The sequence below is a fragment of the Hippocampus guttulatus genome, chromosome 17 (assembly GCF_054856545.1).
Source record: "Hippocampus guttulatus isolate MCC_2025c chromosome 17, RoL_Hgut_1.0, whole genome shotgun sequence".
NCBI classification, from domain to species: Eukaryota; Metazoa; Chordata; class Actinopteri; order Syngnathiformes; family Syngnathidae; genus Hippocampus; species Hippocampus guttulatus.
The window spans coordinates 12,996,977-13,012,608 of NC_141277.1; the positions used below are offsets into that span (position 1 = coordinate 12,996,977).

Here is a 15,632-nt window from a genome sequence, read left to right on the forward strand (position 1 = left end):
TCAGTGCGGATAAGCTTTGTTGCATCTCGAATTTATGTCATGGTCTCAACCTGACCCACTCCAGTGGAATATTTCTTTTTCTGCTAGTGGGGCAAATGATGGCCAGTTTTTTCATCTCATTTTTCCTCTCCCCTTAACGACAGCCTTTGTGACTGAAAATTGAAATTTACTACATTGCTTCGATTTAGACTAATCTTGACATTTCACCTGCAATAAAACATGTGAATAGTGAAATAAGAGTTACCTTGAAATTAATTTGAATTAGAATGGAACAAGATATGTCAATAATCTGAGGCACTTGGTGAGACAACGAGTTTTGAATAAATACTTTATTCTCCAAAAGGAGATCAAAATGGCTCTACACGGCGGACAATTTGCATTTCTCCGGGAGCTGCTCCATAATATGCAAGTACTGTACCAACGTCACTCGAGTGAAGCACGCCTCAGCAGTCGATGGTCCACTGCTCTATGCTGTGCGCGCATGAGCGCGAGCACATACTCATGTGGTTCAACCAATCAGCGCCGACGCATCACACGTCAAAGAAGCTGTGTTTTCCTTTTTGCCCAAATATATATTTTTATTCGAGCGAGGGTGAGGTCTGGCTTGTTTCGGCAGGCGGCATCGCGTTGCTCGACACACTTCCTTATAAACACAGTTTGGCGGGCTTTCGCTGCGTCGACGCCCCCTGGACTGAGTCAACGCAGTTTATGTATTGGTCACGTGATTGTCTTGAAGCAATACAGTACTGTACACGTATCGACGCAGGGATTGCTCTGTGAGCTCGACACATGTGTCGACGCATCGGTGTTGCTGGACTCATCACTAGTTTTTGGTTAGTTTTGTTTTTCTCTCGTTATTGTAACCAGTGCCCTTTGTTATACTTTGTCGGTCTTGCATTTTTGTCTTTATCAGTCCTATTTGTTCAGATTCCATCCGAGTCTACATTTTAAGAGTCAGTATGTTCTGGACGCTTCTGGAACTGTAACATTTTCCATAGATGAATATTAATGATTAAAAAGAAATGATTGTTTATTTTCAGAAGTGTTAGCCCTTCACATGAATCAGAACACGTCTTGTGTTCTACATAAAATTAAGTCAAGCGAGTGGATCCTTTCAAATTCAGATACAGACTTTTATTACATATGTGACACAAACTGAAATGCATAGAGGTATACGTTTTTCAGATGTGAATCATTCTCAATGTTACATTATTTAGAACTGCGAGCCTTCCAAGTATGAAACAAGGTCAGTATGGACAAGACTAGAATTTCATCATACATCCTTAGAGCAAACACGATGACGAAAGGGTTGTGAGGGGCCTGAGTATTTGAGTAAATCTGAAGTATATTGTGGCACTAACGCTGGATGTGTTTTACTGTATGTTGAGTCACTACAAAACCCGCTACTAACAGAGCTCAGCTACTTTAAGCGATAAGAGACCAATAAGGGCGGACGGTGATTACATACAGCTGCATAAATACATACATGTGGTGGTCTATTCCGTGGTACAGAAAACAAGACGTGACCTATCCGGTATGGCTTACCAAAACTTGAATCGTTAGCTCAGGTATTAAGGCAAAGTTCCCTAGCTTGGGGGATAGTGGCATTTGCGTTCAGGGTAAGAACAATCAAGGAATAGGCATTTATTGAATGAAACCATTTAGTTCATGTAAAGCTACATGAGCTACAACGTGGTACTCTTTTAATGTGACGTCCGGTAGCTAATGAAAAATTATGTCCACAAAGAAAATCTTTAATTCAAGGTCAATGCATGAATGCTTTAGGCATTTGCCTGAAAGCCTCACGGTGTCCTCTGCAGAGTAGTTGAGGCATTAGAAATATTCACATCTTTAAAAAGGAAGACTCAAATGGTAATGGAGAAAAAAACACAACCGTCCGAAACAACAAAGGGTGAAGAACTCGTCGAAAGTCTTCTTACCATCATTAAAGGGACACCTTCTATTCATGCAATGTGGTCCACTAAGAAGGAATCATAGTTGAAAATCATTCCATCTATGATGCAATATAATAAGCAACATTGTCATCTAAATAGAGATTATTGTCTGATTAAACTGGAAGGCACATCCATAAGGCTTTAAAAAAGTGTTCCAAAGCATTCTACGTGCTTCTCTCCAAATATTTAAGGAAAGCAGCAAGGTCATTAATTATTGAGACTACACAAACATTAAAACCAGGTCCAATAAATGTAATAAGGGTGACCGTTCCATGTCACAACAAGGTGAAGATGGTGCACAAAAAAAAAAAAAAAAACACCACCGCCAACAACAATGACAAAAAAACCAAACCAAGAGTAATTAAACCGTTTTGAGAAAAACTGACATATCCATGTGTGAATCCGATTGGCGATACATGAGAAAATCCAGACATTTCCGGAACAAAAATAGAGAGAGTTGGTCCATTTGAAAAAGCACCCTGCACTCACCATTTGATTTCGATGTATTTTTCCTCATCTCAATCCATTCGGCATTTTATTCACTATACTTTATTTTTGAACTGAATTTGCACACACACAGTTTGTAGTTATGTTCGTCTAACAGACACAGTAGGTGGATGTGAGAATTCATTCCTTAGGTGTTATTTTTGTTGCTTTTTTAAGAATAGAAGGTTAGGACACTCTGGTGGTTGCCGCGCACCAGGAGGATCGGTGGCAGCTCCTTCGACAACACCTCCAGCCAGGCCATGTACAGAGCACTGGACACTGCACCTTTTCTGGCCAACGGCAGGCTCCTGAAGAAAACAAAAGACGATACATTCACTTTGATTTTGGAAACCCCTGTGCCGTTCGCAAGTTTAAAAAAAGTGCCCTATTTGTAAAGATGAACAATTTTGCTGCACCCATTGCCGTTCTAATCCACCGATACTCAACTCACCGTACAAGCGCAAACACTCAAGCAAGAGGGGTCAGAATGAGACTTACATAACAATGAGGTTGGCTGTGTTGGAGTGTTCTTTCAGGAGCTCGTTGAGTCTGATCTGACGATTGGTCTGAAAAACAAACATCACATCTGGTCGATCAAACTCATTAAACAATTTTTCTAAAACAAATTGTATGCGCACACAGAGACCTGCAGCGTTAAGAAACAACTTCTTGCCAACCAGTCCAAACGCAACACCTACGAAGCTTTCTAAGCTACACAGAGTATTGTGGTGTGCACGCTTTAGCCTGACAGTGGCAGCAGTGTGATGCAGATAGAGTGGAAGGAAAAATGACACAAACCTTTTTGGAATTGGTCATAACAGGTAGCCTCGATCTTCTAAATCACAAAACTAAACAGGCAGAGTGTGCTTCAACTAACCCCACACAAAACAATTACATTAGGGCACAATGTGAACATTAACAGGACAGGGAAGAAAACTTAATGCAAAAACGGAACGTTTCCTGTATTAACAGATCACATGTAAGCAACTACATGGATGCATTTTGGACCATTTCTCTTCACAAAAGTCAGATTTTTTTTTTCAAGATTCCTGGGATGCTTGGAGTGAATAACTCTTGAGACCAAGCTGCGGCATCTTCATCAGGCTGTGGTCAAAGAGTTGGAGTGTGTCATCCAGAAGAGGTACTTTCTTCTTCTGATTTGTTCTTGATTTGCCTCGGTCTTATGCATCATTGTCCTGCTGCAAAACCACTTGCATGACGAATGTCCTCGGGGCGGCCCGGTAGTCCAGTGGTTAGCACGTCGGCTTCACAGTGCAGAGGTACCGGGTTCGATTCCAGCTCCGGCCTCCCTGTGTGGAGTTTGCATGTTCTCCCCGGGCCTGCGTGGGTTTTCTCCGGGTGCTCCGGTTTCCTCCCACATTCCAAAAACATGCATGGCAGGCTGATTGGACGCTCTAAATTGTCCCTAGGTGTGAGTGTGGATGGTTGTTCGTCTCTGTGTGCCCTGCGATTGGCTGGCAACTGATTCAGGGTGTCCCCCGCCTACTGCCCGGAGACGGCTGGGATAGGCTCCAGCACCCCCCGCGACCCTAGTGAGGATCAGGCGGTTCGGAAAATGGATGGATGGATGGATGTCCTCGGGTTCTTCTGCAAAATATCTTTATAAAGGCTCATTAAAAAAATAAAAAAAATAAAAAATAATAATAATAAGCCTCGTAGACCCTCCACATCTGGGTCACTGCCTTTTCCAACTCCTTACCTCGGGGAGGCGCTATCGAACTATGCCAGAAGATTCAAAAAGCTTCTTCGATTCTTGTCATAAATATCCTAAACATTTAAGTCGTAATTCCAAGCAACTTTGGTTACAGCTGGCAAAATATTCTGCAGACAGATGAAATAGGAAACGTGTGGAGGCTTACTCAAATGTACTCAGATGTTGGAAGTGTTCTGATTCACTGCATCATTTTCTGCTTGGCTCTCGACCAAGGCGGACGCTTTTTTGCTCTGCTCCTGTCCTCCCCTCACCCTCCCTTGCTCGCCACTCAGTCTATGTGCTGTCCTTGTCTGACTTTCCTAGCCTCCTGCCGTATTTTCATCCTAAAAACAAACCATGGAATTGGTTGGCTGGTCTCTCGATGCCATCGACAAAATTTTCTCGACGAGAAGAGCAGGCAGTGGGGAGGCCACTTGCCCCTCTGGGACATTTGCTGCCGGGTACACCCTAAATCCCTGGACGAAGTGGAGAATGGTGTGCCTGTCCATACTGTACGTTGAGGATGTGGAAGACATCTACATTATCGGCCTTCTGATAGCAGGTATGCTGCTGTTAGGTGTTAGCAGTTTCCTGATCTATCGTAAAATTCAACCGACGGGAGCGGCTTTATTGGAAGTGAAGAAGCTGCCGGTCTTTATGGATGGCACGGCGCGGGTGTCCAACACTCAAACCCAAGCGGTGACTGAGCTCAACCGCAAAATGGATGCGGTTTTGGAGCGTCATTGCAAGATGGAGAACAACTTGGAGAAATTGGCATCCACGCTCAGAAAAGAAATCGCGGATTTGGCTGATCGACGCCATTGAAGAGACACAGACCACGGACTCAAGGCTGTCTGGAATTGTTGGCAGCCGTTCCCAAAACATCTGCTATCTGGACCTTTCCCCTGGAAGAAAGTACGCATGGAAGCTAGTGCCCTACCATCACCCCCTCCTTCTCGGCCATAGACTGATAAGCCAGGACTGTCTCCATGAGAAGACCTTGACGAAGCAGCTGCGGCCTGACGCACACACAACCAGACAATCACACGCGCATACACACCCTTGTATCACCGCCTTCATTGGTCCTGTTTTTTTCTCCCTGCGACATAAACTGATCTGCGGAGCACTCGAATGAACTGAGCAGCTGGTCGGATGGGCCGCATCACCCCCCCCCCCCCTCCATCCGCCCCCTCATTACATGTCATGTCTTGTGACTTGTTGTAACTGTCATACGCTTGTTTACGTGCTGGGGTCTTTTTTTCCCTAGACTTTAATTATCCTCAGAAGAGGATAGTTCGAGCATGTTTTTTTTCCAGCCCCTCTCCCTCCATAGTGGTTTCCTTTCTGAACTAAGATCTCGGGGCACTTCACATAGCGAGTACCGACAGGCCCTTTGCACTGTATCCCATGTTCGTCATTGTTTTTCATGTTTCTTGTGCAGAGCGTGCCTGTTAAGTGAAATTTTTGTTGCACGAACGTGTAATTACAATAAAGGCAATTCAATTCAATCTTACTTGACCTGGGTTGAGGATTTGATTGTTGGGAGCGCCGGCTGCACATTTGTCTTGAGTAAATATCACAAATATAACCTCACTCAAACTTGGCAGCATTCCACTTTTACATTCTGACCTGTTTTGTGTTCCGTGTGACTTGCTGTTTAAGGAAATCATCAAGGTGAAAACAACTATAAAAGAATCATATTGGTTTCAGACCTTGGCACGATAAAGCTCCAGCTCATTGTCTGTGATCCTCCATGGTTCGCTGTTTTTCAAACGCTCAGCTGCCTCCTGCTCCATGTCATCTTCCTTCAATCGATAGGGCTCAATCATCTCCTCAAAGGCAGAAATGCTGAATGGAGAAAACAGTCATGCTATGAATCTGGAATGCAAGCTCGGACTAACAGAATAATACCTCGACCTTCCACTTATAAAAATAAAAAAGGCCCAAAAATAATAGACTGCCAAGCGGGGCATTATTACACAAATATGAGCATCTGTGCTGCCAGCAATAGAACAAATTTAACAGCTTGTAAGAGCAAATGTTTGTTTACACAGCATCACAGATTTGTTGACCAATTTAATACAGTCGGTGAGTCATAAAAAAAAAATGTTTACAACCAAAATGAGTTTTGAACTTAGATTTGATCAACAAATCTTGAATTCAGAAATTATTTCACATTCAAATGAGCATTAATGTGTCGCAAACTTGTCATCTGATTAAAAAACTGTGAACAAGATAATTATACCAAGGATAGCTAAATTACCATAAAATGGAAAGACTTACTGCTCCTTTTTGGGCTTGGTGTTTATGTCTCCAAGGACAGTGATGTCTGAGAAGTCTATCCTAAACTTGCTCAACAGAGTTGCCATTCTGCACAGGAAATACACAAGAAATGAGAGCTGATGAATTGGAAAAAAAAAATAATAATAATTCCGCACTATAAGGCGCTTTGGAATATAAAGCGCACCTTCAACTTTTTTTCATAGATAGGGCGCACTGCATTATAAGGTGCATACAAATAGAAGCTAACATAATGGCTACGGTTGCGTTATGCATCCACTCGATGGAGTGACGCTAAAGTGAATACAAAACAATTCAGCTTCATTTACATAGAGCCTTCACAATGAGAACTGGTCACAAACATGGACATGAAACATATAGATACAAATGGCGTTGCAAAACAATAAATGAAAGACATACATCATGAAGAAAATGGATTCAACAAAAAGGCACACAAACCTCGTGCGCTCACATCCACAAGGTGCTAAATATCCTTGGAAGTCTTGCTTGTCTGCTCCTTCCTTCATTTAGTCAGTTAACTATGCTTTTGGTATTATCTTCATTTCAGAATAGATGTGCAGATCTCACAAAGTTGTCTGAGTATGTGTTGGCGAATGCACATGTCAATTAGTGTTGGGAAGAACCCTTTTAGGTTACAATTGGTTCCTGCTCATAATCATCACTAGATGGCATAGGAGAAGACACTAACAAGGAAACAACTTGTTAATGGTGAATATAATGAGACTCTGACACCATATATAAGGCGCAACGGATTATAGGATGCACTGTTGGGTTTTGGGAAAATTGAATGCTTATGGTGCGCCTTATAGTACGGAAAATACGGTAATTAATTTTGAAAACATGGGATAACTAAAGTAAAGTGGTACTTCACAAACTTAATGTGTTCCACGACTTTCTTAGCTAAACGAAGCAGTTTTTTTCCCATTAAAATGAATGGAAATAGAATGAAGGCCTTTTTTCCCCACACTGCACTTTGCAGAAGGTAGTGCGCCATGGACAAACCCATTCATTGCGTATTTGGTGCTATGGCAAGGTGTGGCAATGTGGACGGTGGCCGTTTGCTGTTGCTGCGCCACGCCCAGCAGAGAACACCATGAAAACAAAGTACAGTGTAAAATGGTCTTCAGTCCATGCAAGTCCCAGAACAAAGTTGCCTTAATAGCCGGTAGGAGCATGTGTGACATGCTGGGAAATGTGAGCGGCTTGAGCCGCCGAGTCGGCAGATTACCACCGAGCCCTTGCCCAGGCCGGCCAACAACCGGCGACACTTTGTTCACATTCATTCTGCACGGTGGAGGGAATGCAAGCATTTACACAGCTAATGCTTTGGAAGTCCCAACCTAGAACCACTAATATGAGTTAATGGTTGGGCTTGTGTTAATTCTATAGGACAAAAGGAGTCAGCTGAAGAGGATTAGAGAAAGAAAGACAAAGGCATAGAGGCATTGTGTGTGGGTGCCCGTGTGCATGCACATTTGGTGTGACAGAAGAGAGGGAACCTTGATACTACAAACTAAATTTGGAAGTCACAGGTTTATACAGGTAGGCTGCTTTTATGCACGGTTGGATGGAAATAGCTATGAAACAGCCAGATTCATGTTACTTTGTAAGATACTGTAACACCATTTACATGAAACGTTTCATATCTTAATTGCTCCAAATATTTTTTTTAAATTAGGTTTATATCCTTATCTTTCACACTACTTTTCATGATTTTTTTTAAAACTAGAAAAGTAATGGACTATAATAATAAAACTAATTGAACATGCTTCATTCTGTATGAGCAAAACTCCGAAATTACTGTAATGATGTTCAACACAACCAATTTTCTTACTGAGCCATTGGTGAGTAAATTTTAAGCTGTTATCGACAGGCGTATACATATTTACGCAGGGCTCGAGACAAAATCTTTGCACTGGTGCACCCAAATTTTTTTCTTTGGTGCACTGGCACAAAACTTAGGTACACCAAAATTTTCAACTGCATTCATATTTAAAATTGCAGTTTCAGAGGTGCATTTTATGTATGTATGTATGAATAAATAAATACATGAATAAATAAATAGATAGAGCTTATTTGAAGCACAATTCCACAAGACACGTAATTTATTCAAAATTATTGGTGCTTGAAGTTTGGGGTGCGCGTAATATACGGTATTGTCACTATAATGTATGAATTTGCTCAAAGGTAGAAATTTGGACCCTACAGTCTAAAGGGAATAATGCATGTTCATTACGTCTTTGTATTCCCTTCAGTGTGCACTGCTCAGTGTGACAGAAATGCCCAAATTGTACGCCCCAGGTTTTTTTGGAATGTGTTCCAGCCATAAAATGCCAAAGCAATGATTATTTGCTAAAACAATAATACCTATCAGTTTGAACATTAGGTGTCTTGTCTTAATCGCATTTTAATTCTATACCGGTTGAACATGATTTGCAAATCATTGTATTTAAATACAATGTAAATGTAAAATCAGATGTATCTTAATTTCATCCCAAAATTGCATCAATTCACTGTTGTTCTACTGATGCACGTGCATCGTGCCATTGTGTTTCCATGGACATATTAGTTTATCTCATACATACGAGTGCATATTTAAGTATGTACAGTATGTGTCAAAGTAATTTGATCTTAAACCATATTTTACTCCAAATAGATGTTGGAAAGGACTGAACAGTACTTACGCTCGGCGGTCATGGTCGATCCTGTTTATCTTGCCACCAATAAAAACACGAATCTTGCAATCCTTCCATCGCTTCTTGTTGGTCAAGAGATAGGGAATAAGCAGTGTCAAACCTTTATAAGAAAAATGTAACAAAAATGAATGAAAAAATCAGCAGATTCATTCTTGTCCATGTGGTATAATTGTAATTTCATTTTTGAGGGCAGCACTGAAATAGTTGTAGCGCATTTCATCCTTCACCTGTGTATACAGGACAGCAATTGTTAAAAGATTGAAACTTAACCCAACCACCCCTCCCCCCGCCCCCCAAAAAATCACAAAACCAAAACCAAAAATAAATAAATAAATAAACGGACAATTGTGGTCATATTTCCTGGGGATTAAAATAACTCTCTCCCAATTCTCTGGATACAAAGAAAATGGGTGTGATTCATGAACAAAATTAATTTTAAAGTTCCTCTACACTCTTCTAAAAAAGAATATGGTATTCACCAATGTATGTTTTCTTATAGGTCCCATGCCACAATGATTATTATTATCATCTTTGATGTCCTTTAACTGGTTTTCACTCAAATTTGGGTTGGAAATTAGCAGACTGCCCTTTGCAAGCTAATTTTGTGATTTTGTACGAGCCGTTTTCTCATTAATTTTCAAAATTATGAAAATAACCTTTGCTGAGATTTGCCCGTCTGTTCTCCTCAATTCTATGCGGAAAACAGTACAATACAATAAAATACATTTTTATTTATATAGGAGCAAAGCAAAAAAAAAAAAAAAAGGAACTGGAGCTTGACTGCCATCACTGCCTGATTTCCTAAACTTTGAAACTCCATTTGTATTGGTATATCTAGAACTATTTGGAAATATCTTAAAAACAAAGACCAAAAAATAATTAAATAAAAAGAAATCATGAACTTAATTATGAAGGTTTGTGCACATATCACCATAATCAACATAGGGTATCCTCCTTTGGGATCATAGTACAGATCTGTTCGAAAAGAAAACAAATACATTTAAATAAAAGCAGAAAAAACAAAAAAATCACTTTAACCCTGGAGAACCCAAGAACCCTTTTCTTCTTTGGAAAATGATGAATTATACATTAAATGACTGCTATATGTTCACTGAACACCAAATTATATGTTTTTTCAAATATTCAATGCATTAATCCTAATTTAGGATTAGGGCCAAATTTGACCCGTTGGGTTCTTCAGGGTTAAATACTGTACCTATTTAAGAATTAAAAAGATGACTGAAACATGACAAACTGTCAACAACGAATATTGCATTGTCACACTGAACTCATTCTTGGTGGCAGGGAGGCAACTGTTCTTATCAAGCTATTTTTTTCATTCATGTCTTCGCATACAACCATTTGTAATCGACTGTCTTATTGAACCTTTTTTGATCTTACATTTACACCATCATTGAGTGAGAACTGTCTAACACTGCTTAAAACTACACTAGTGACCTTTAAAATATTCTTTCAATCATATTTGTGAATTAGGCCCATTATAGCTATCGTTCTTTTTAAGCCTCACCTCCATCATCAAACAGCCACCAGACATCAACTGTGCCTTTCCCTTGTTTCTTCTGGAACTGCTGGCTGGCCTCCAACAATCTCTGGTCAGACACGTTAAGTGGTACTGTCATGTTCTTCTTATCTGCAGGGATGGTTGCCGGACACATGCATGTACAGGACAGCACAAAGAAAGAAAACAAACAAACGAAAATGTTCATTTTGAAGGCAATAGATTTTACATAATCATCGTTATCTAGGGCTGGTTTTCAATTCAAACCAAACACAAGGAAATGTACAGTGTGAACAACTAAACCTTGGATTAACTTGGTATATTCTATGATTTGATTGTAATAACTTTGGTCAAAAGAATGTCCCAGAAATAGCCAAATGATCGCATGAAAATGAATAAAAAAATAAATGCATCTCAGCAGTAAAATTACCATATTTTCCGGATTATAAATGACAGTTTTTTTTCATAGTTAGGCCAGGGGGTAATGATTAATGCATTATTTCATTTCACATGTTATTTTCACATTAAACCGCAAGAGGGTGCTCTTGGCCTATGTTGATACTTTCCACATTGGCGGAAACTGATAAAAACAACCAACGATGAGTCTGACGTCAGCGACGTAGAAGAGGAAGCGTTGCATCTTCAAGCTCTGGAGTTGGCGGAATTCTTCAAGTGACAGAGAGGATGAAGATTTCAATGGATTTAGTGATTTGGAGTGACACTAATGGTTTGGTAAAATTGTGAGCATGTTCTTTATGCTATAGTTATCTGAATAACTCTTAATATGTTACGTGAACATACCTGGCAGGTTGTCAGTTCGTTTTTTATGCGTCATGTAACGTCATATCGTACATTTATTCAGCCTCTTCTTTATTTTATTTTTATTTTAAGTTGCCTTTCAAGATGACATGGCCATTCACGGTGTTGTGATTTACATGTTTTTTTCTTCTTTATTATGCATTTTATGGCTGGTGCGACTTATACTCAGGAGCGATTTATAGTCCGGAAAATACGGTCAACATTTGAACCTGTCTTTGCTCAGCAAGTGTCTAATAGTCTACAATATTGAAAATCCAAGCAGCAAAATATAGAACAGATATTGCATCATTACTGAAGAAATATCAACAATCAACAACAAACAACTTTCAAGCTTTGAAGCACTCTTGGCTTGTCTAGTTGGCAGACACAACTACACACACAAACAGGAGACATTTTCATCCTCAGCAGTGCATGTTAAAACAATGCATCAATTGCAGAGAAGAGAAGCAGCAGACTGAAGATATTTGGAAGTAACAAATGGAACAGAAAATTGGGTGAGGTTTTAGGCACTACAACACGCAAATTGAGCAAATGGTCTTGAGCTAGTATTTGGATGGCAGGAAAGGAACACGTATCAGCCAGTTTGTCAAGCAGAAACAACAAACAATCATGAAAGACAGCAGAGAGCCCGAACGGAAACATTTGACCCCACACATATTCGTGGCTTGGCACATGCGGGTTAGCTTATTCACAGAATTTCTTTTTTTAAATTTCTTTTTTTAAAGTGTCTTTTTGTTTCTTTCCCCATTTCTTCCCTCAATTCCACCACTACCGCACCGTTTTTCATGGAAAACTGAAGTTTTTCAAGCAATTTATTTTAAAAGAGTTGGGGCCACAGCTGAAAAAAATAAATAAATCAATGAGCGTCAGTCAGACGCAGATTTTTCCTATTCGCAGGCCGGCCCGGTTCCTATACACCCTATTCTGCACAATGATACCTTGCTTTATGTGTGTCCCAAAAATACAGTAGCGGTCAAACTTACATCCAGAGACTCACAGAGAGTCACTCACGAGCCCTCACCCCAGTTAAAGGCACAGCGCTTAAGCTAAAGCGTTGGGTCTTCGGTTTACCTTAATTAAGCCATTTAAGACAGTTTATGTCTTTCGAGTCTCCTTATATTCATAGATGACAAAGATCTTTTTCTTTGTGTAATATATCCATGCATCCATTTTCCGATCGTAAAATACATTGTGTGGTGGAGGCTGGAAAGGATTCATGGAATTTCATAGTGGAAAACTGATCCGATATAAAAGTGAAGTGAGCTATTTGCCTGATCATTGAACACATAAAATTTGTAAGTCAAGGTATCACTGTAGTAGTTTAACTAATCGTAATTTTAAAAGATAGCTGAAGGAAAATTTTGGTTTCATACAGAGGAAGGAAAAGAGTAGAAATGGAGATAGGAAAGCATTACGCTGCGAGACAAAGACATATGGTCACTCATTTAAGTGGATATCCTGCCTTTTTTCAACAGGGGCTGGGCTGTAGCTTTGCCATCATCTTCATCATCTGGGAAATGTAAGACAAAAGGAGAGAAAATGTAACTCATTTCCAAAGCGGATTCAATTGCTATAAGAGATTGAACTGTTTGAAGACCAGAATTGCTTCAGAGACTTCCATAAACAATGGAAACATGCAAATGAAATATAATTATTAATATACATTTTGATGTTTGGAAAAATAACATGACTCGGGATGTAATGAAATCATTAAAAAAAAGGGACAAAAAAAGTTGTCAAAATGAGGTAAGTAAAATGTCAGAAGACGAACAAGACAACATTATGTGTCCGTCCTTTTATGCTATACATCTGGTTTTGTTTTTCATCTGAGATTGTCTCTCCCACCACCACTTTTCGTGCTCAGGTACTGATTGGTCATTTGCCACTCGAAACATCTTGTGCCACTCTTTTCAAATTCTGGTGGGGATCATGAATGGTTTCAGAACTCATAGAACATAAACTAGTCATGAAATTATGCAGAAAGAGCACCGTAAACATTGTTCGCCAAACAATGGCGAGCTTCTTGACTATTATCAATACTGTACACTGCTGCATCTCACTAAAAACACAAGATAGTCGCACGCGCACAAGACGTGAACCGAACGGGCACAGTCGAGCTGAACTGTTTTCCAAACGGTTGCTGGACAATGAATGTGTTTTTTTGAGGTTTCAGTACAAAGCAAATGATATCCACGTAATAACTTTTTGAGTGACTGTCAGAGTTTTTCTCGGACAAAGTTAAAGAAATGACTCACAGGGAAAAATGTCTTTAATATCGGCGGGAGAGATCTCTGAGAGCGAACGACGGTAGCTGGCCCGATGATTACACTCTCGAGCTCCCTTCCCGTCAATTCGGACTTTTATTGTAACATACAAGAAAAACACTGCCCCCGATATTTGCATACTGCACCCCCAGTACGGCCCCTCGGTAGTTACCTTGGTTTGAGCTTTGAACCACCGGTACTGGTCTACGCTGAATCAACATGTTGCAGACTTTGCGGACGACGAATGTCGCCTAGGCGCGACGGGTGTTCTCAGATTGTCTTTTGTTGTTCAACCGCTGTTCCCGAATTATTCATTCCCCCTTTGTGACCGAGTCTAGCACTCTCTCCTCTGATCGCCCACCTGCATTGACGTGCTAATTGTGGACTTCAACAGCCCTGCGGCCAGGTGGCCGGCATATTTGTGCACAGGAAGTCAAGATGGCGCCCGAGTAGGCAGCCGTCAGCAAGTGCTCTCATGAGCCTTGCTTTTTTTGTTGTTTTTGTGTTTGTTTTGTCACTTTGTGTTTGTTGTTACGTCGTGTGGACCTGATGTGGACTTTTTTCAGCATTTTTTGGCCACGACATTCATCAAGGAGGAGACTGTGCTTGGTGGTTGCTTTTTTTTCTTCTTCTCAACATAGTCTCCCAGCACTGTCACACACTTTTCCCATCTGTACACAAGCTTCCAGAGTCCCTCCTTCCATTGTGCTCTTGTTACTTTGAGCCAGACCGATTGAAGACTTTTCATCGCCCTGAGCTCATGACAGAGCTCACTGGTGTGTCTGGCTATAAACGACAGTTAAAACCAAATGCAGTGGCTACCATATTGCTTGAGAAGAGGGCTAAATTCCCACAAGTGACGAGTGAAAAGACATGAAAGACAGAGGGTGTTCGACATGTACCTGGAAAAATCTGTTTCTTCAGTAGCTGCAGCTGCCGATGCACCTCAGCCACCAAATTTGCAACGGAGGAAACGAACAATGCTAAATGCCATTAGTGCAGCCTGACATCTGTAAGCTTACAATGTTCCCCGCTTGACAGATGACAGATGCATCCACTCAGACAGAGAAATGAATGTCCGAATCATGGACAACAATTACTTGGGTAAACATGACATCGGCTTTACATTTTATCACGGGCTTCGTCATGTCTTTGACCACGCTCTGGTTCTAATCGAAAAGGCTGAATGGAGAAGCTCATCGCTGAAAACAGATTGCTGCTCTCTGATTCTGATGTACATTCATGGCATAATTTCAAAAATGGCTGACAGGGAGCGGTCAGGCTTAAATACTACTTTCAAAAAACAAAGACAAACTCCCCCCCAAAATTTTGAATACGGTGAACATTTTCAAACTATAAACCATGAAAATGTTTTTTGAAAAGACAAAAAAATCTAGTATAAGGTTAAATTAAATGAGGTTGTTACTTTAACTGCCACTTGTTATTGATTTTATTTGAGAGGATCAAGGAAAGTGGCAAACCTGTGTAATAGGAAGAAAGAGAGCAAAACAAACACACTACAAGCTGTGTCAGAAAGTTCCAGAACTGGTGTCACTAAAGATATATTGCAAACTACAAACGAAGAGTTTCCTCCTTCAGTGTTGGATGGAGTAACTGCTCACGGCTGATCGCTGTAATATCATGATTCTCAATCATATGATCACCCAGCCCATCTTATATTGCCCTATGGAAGGTAATCAATAGGGTGGGGTTTGAGGAGCGGTGATGTACTGTATATGTACAGTATATATAAAAATAAATAAACAATACTAATAACAGTCTATCCCACTGTGTGACCCTGTACAAAATGTGGAGTGGCCCGGTTCCGGTCCGGTGGTTGGAGACCAGTGCTGTACATTACTGCTTGAATCACTAAAG

At 40.5% G+C, this 15,632-nt stretch overlaps 1 protein-coding gene across 5 annotated transcripts in view; it reads right to left on the reverse strand.

The window, feature by feature from the left end:
• Positions 1 to 1,119: 1,119 nt before the first annotated feature.
• Positions 1,120 to 15,632, reverse strand: part of slc12a2 (solute carrier family 12 member 2) — a 102,190-nt gene continuing 87,677 nt past the window's right edge. For 3 of the 5 annotated variants that reach the window (XM_086135177.1, XM_086135176.1, XM_086135179.1), the window contains 7 exons: positions 12,953 to 13,000; positions 10,681 to 10,803; positions 9,141 to 9,252; positions 6,439 to 6,525; positions 5,868 to 6,003; positions 2,940 to 3,007; positions 1,120 to 2,749 (listed from right to left, as the gene is read on the reverse strand). In XM_086135177.1, coding sequence (XP_085991303.1) covers positions 2,614 to 2,749; positions 2,940 to 3,007; positions 5,868 to 6,003; positions 6,439 to 6,525; positions 9,141 to 9,252; positions 10,681 to 10,803; positions 12,953 to 13,000 — 710 coding nt within the window. In that variant the 3' untranslated portion in view covers positions 1,120 to 2,613. The remainder of the gene's footprint in view (positions 2,750 to 2,939; positions 3,008 to 5,867; positions 6,004 to 6,438; positions 6,526 to 9,140; positions 9,253 to 10,680; positions 10,804 to 12,952; positions 13,001 to 15,632) is intronic. The other 2 variants (XM_086135178.1, XM_086135180.1) reach the window with 1 other exon arrangement.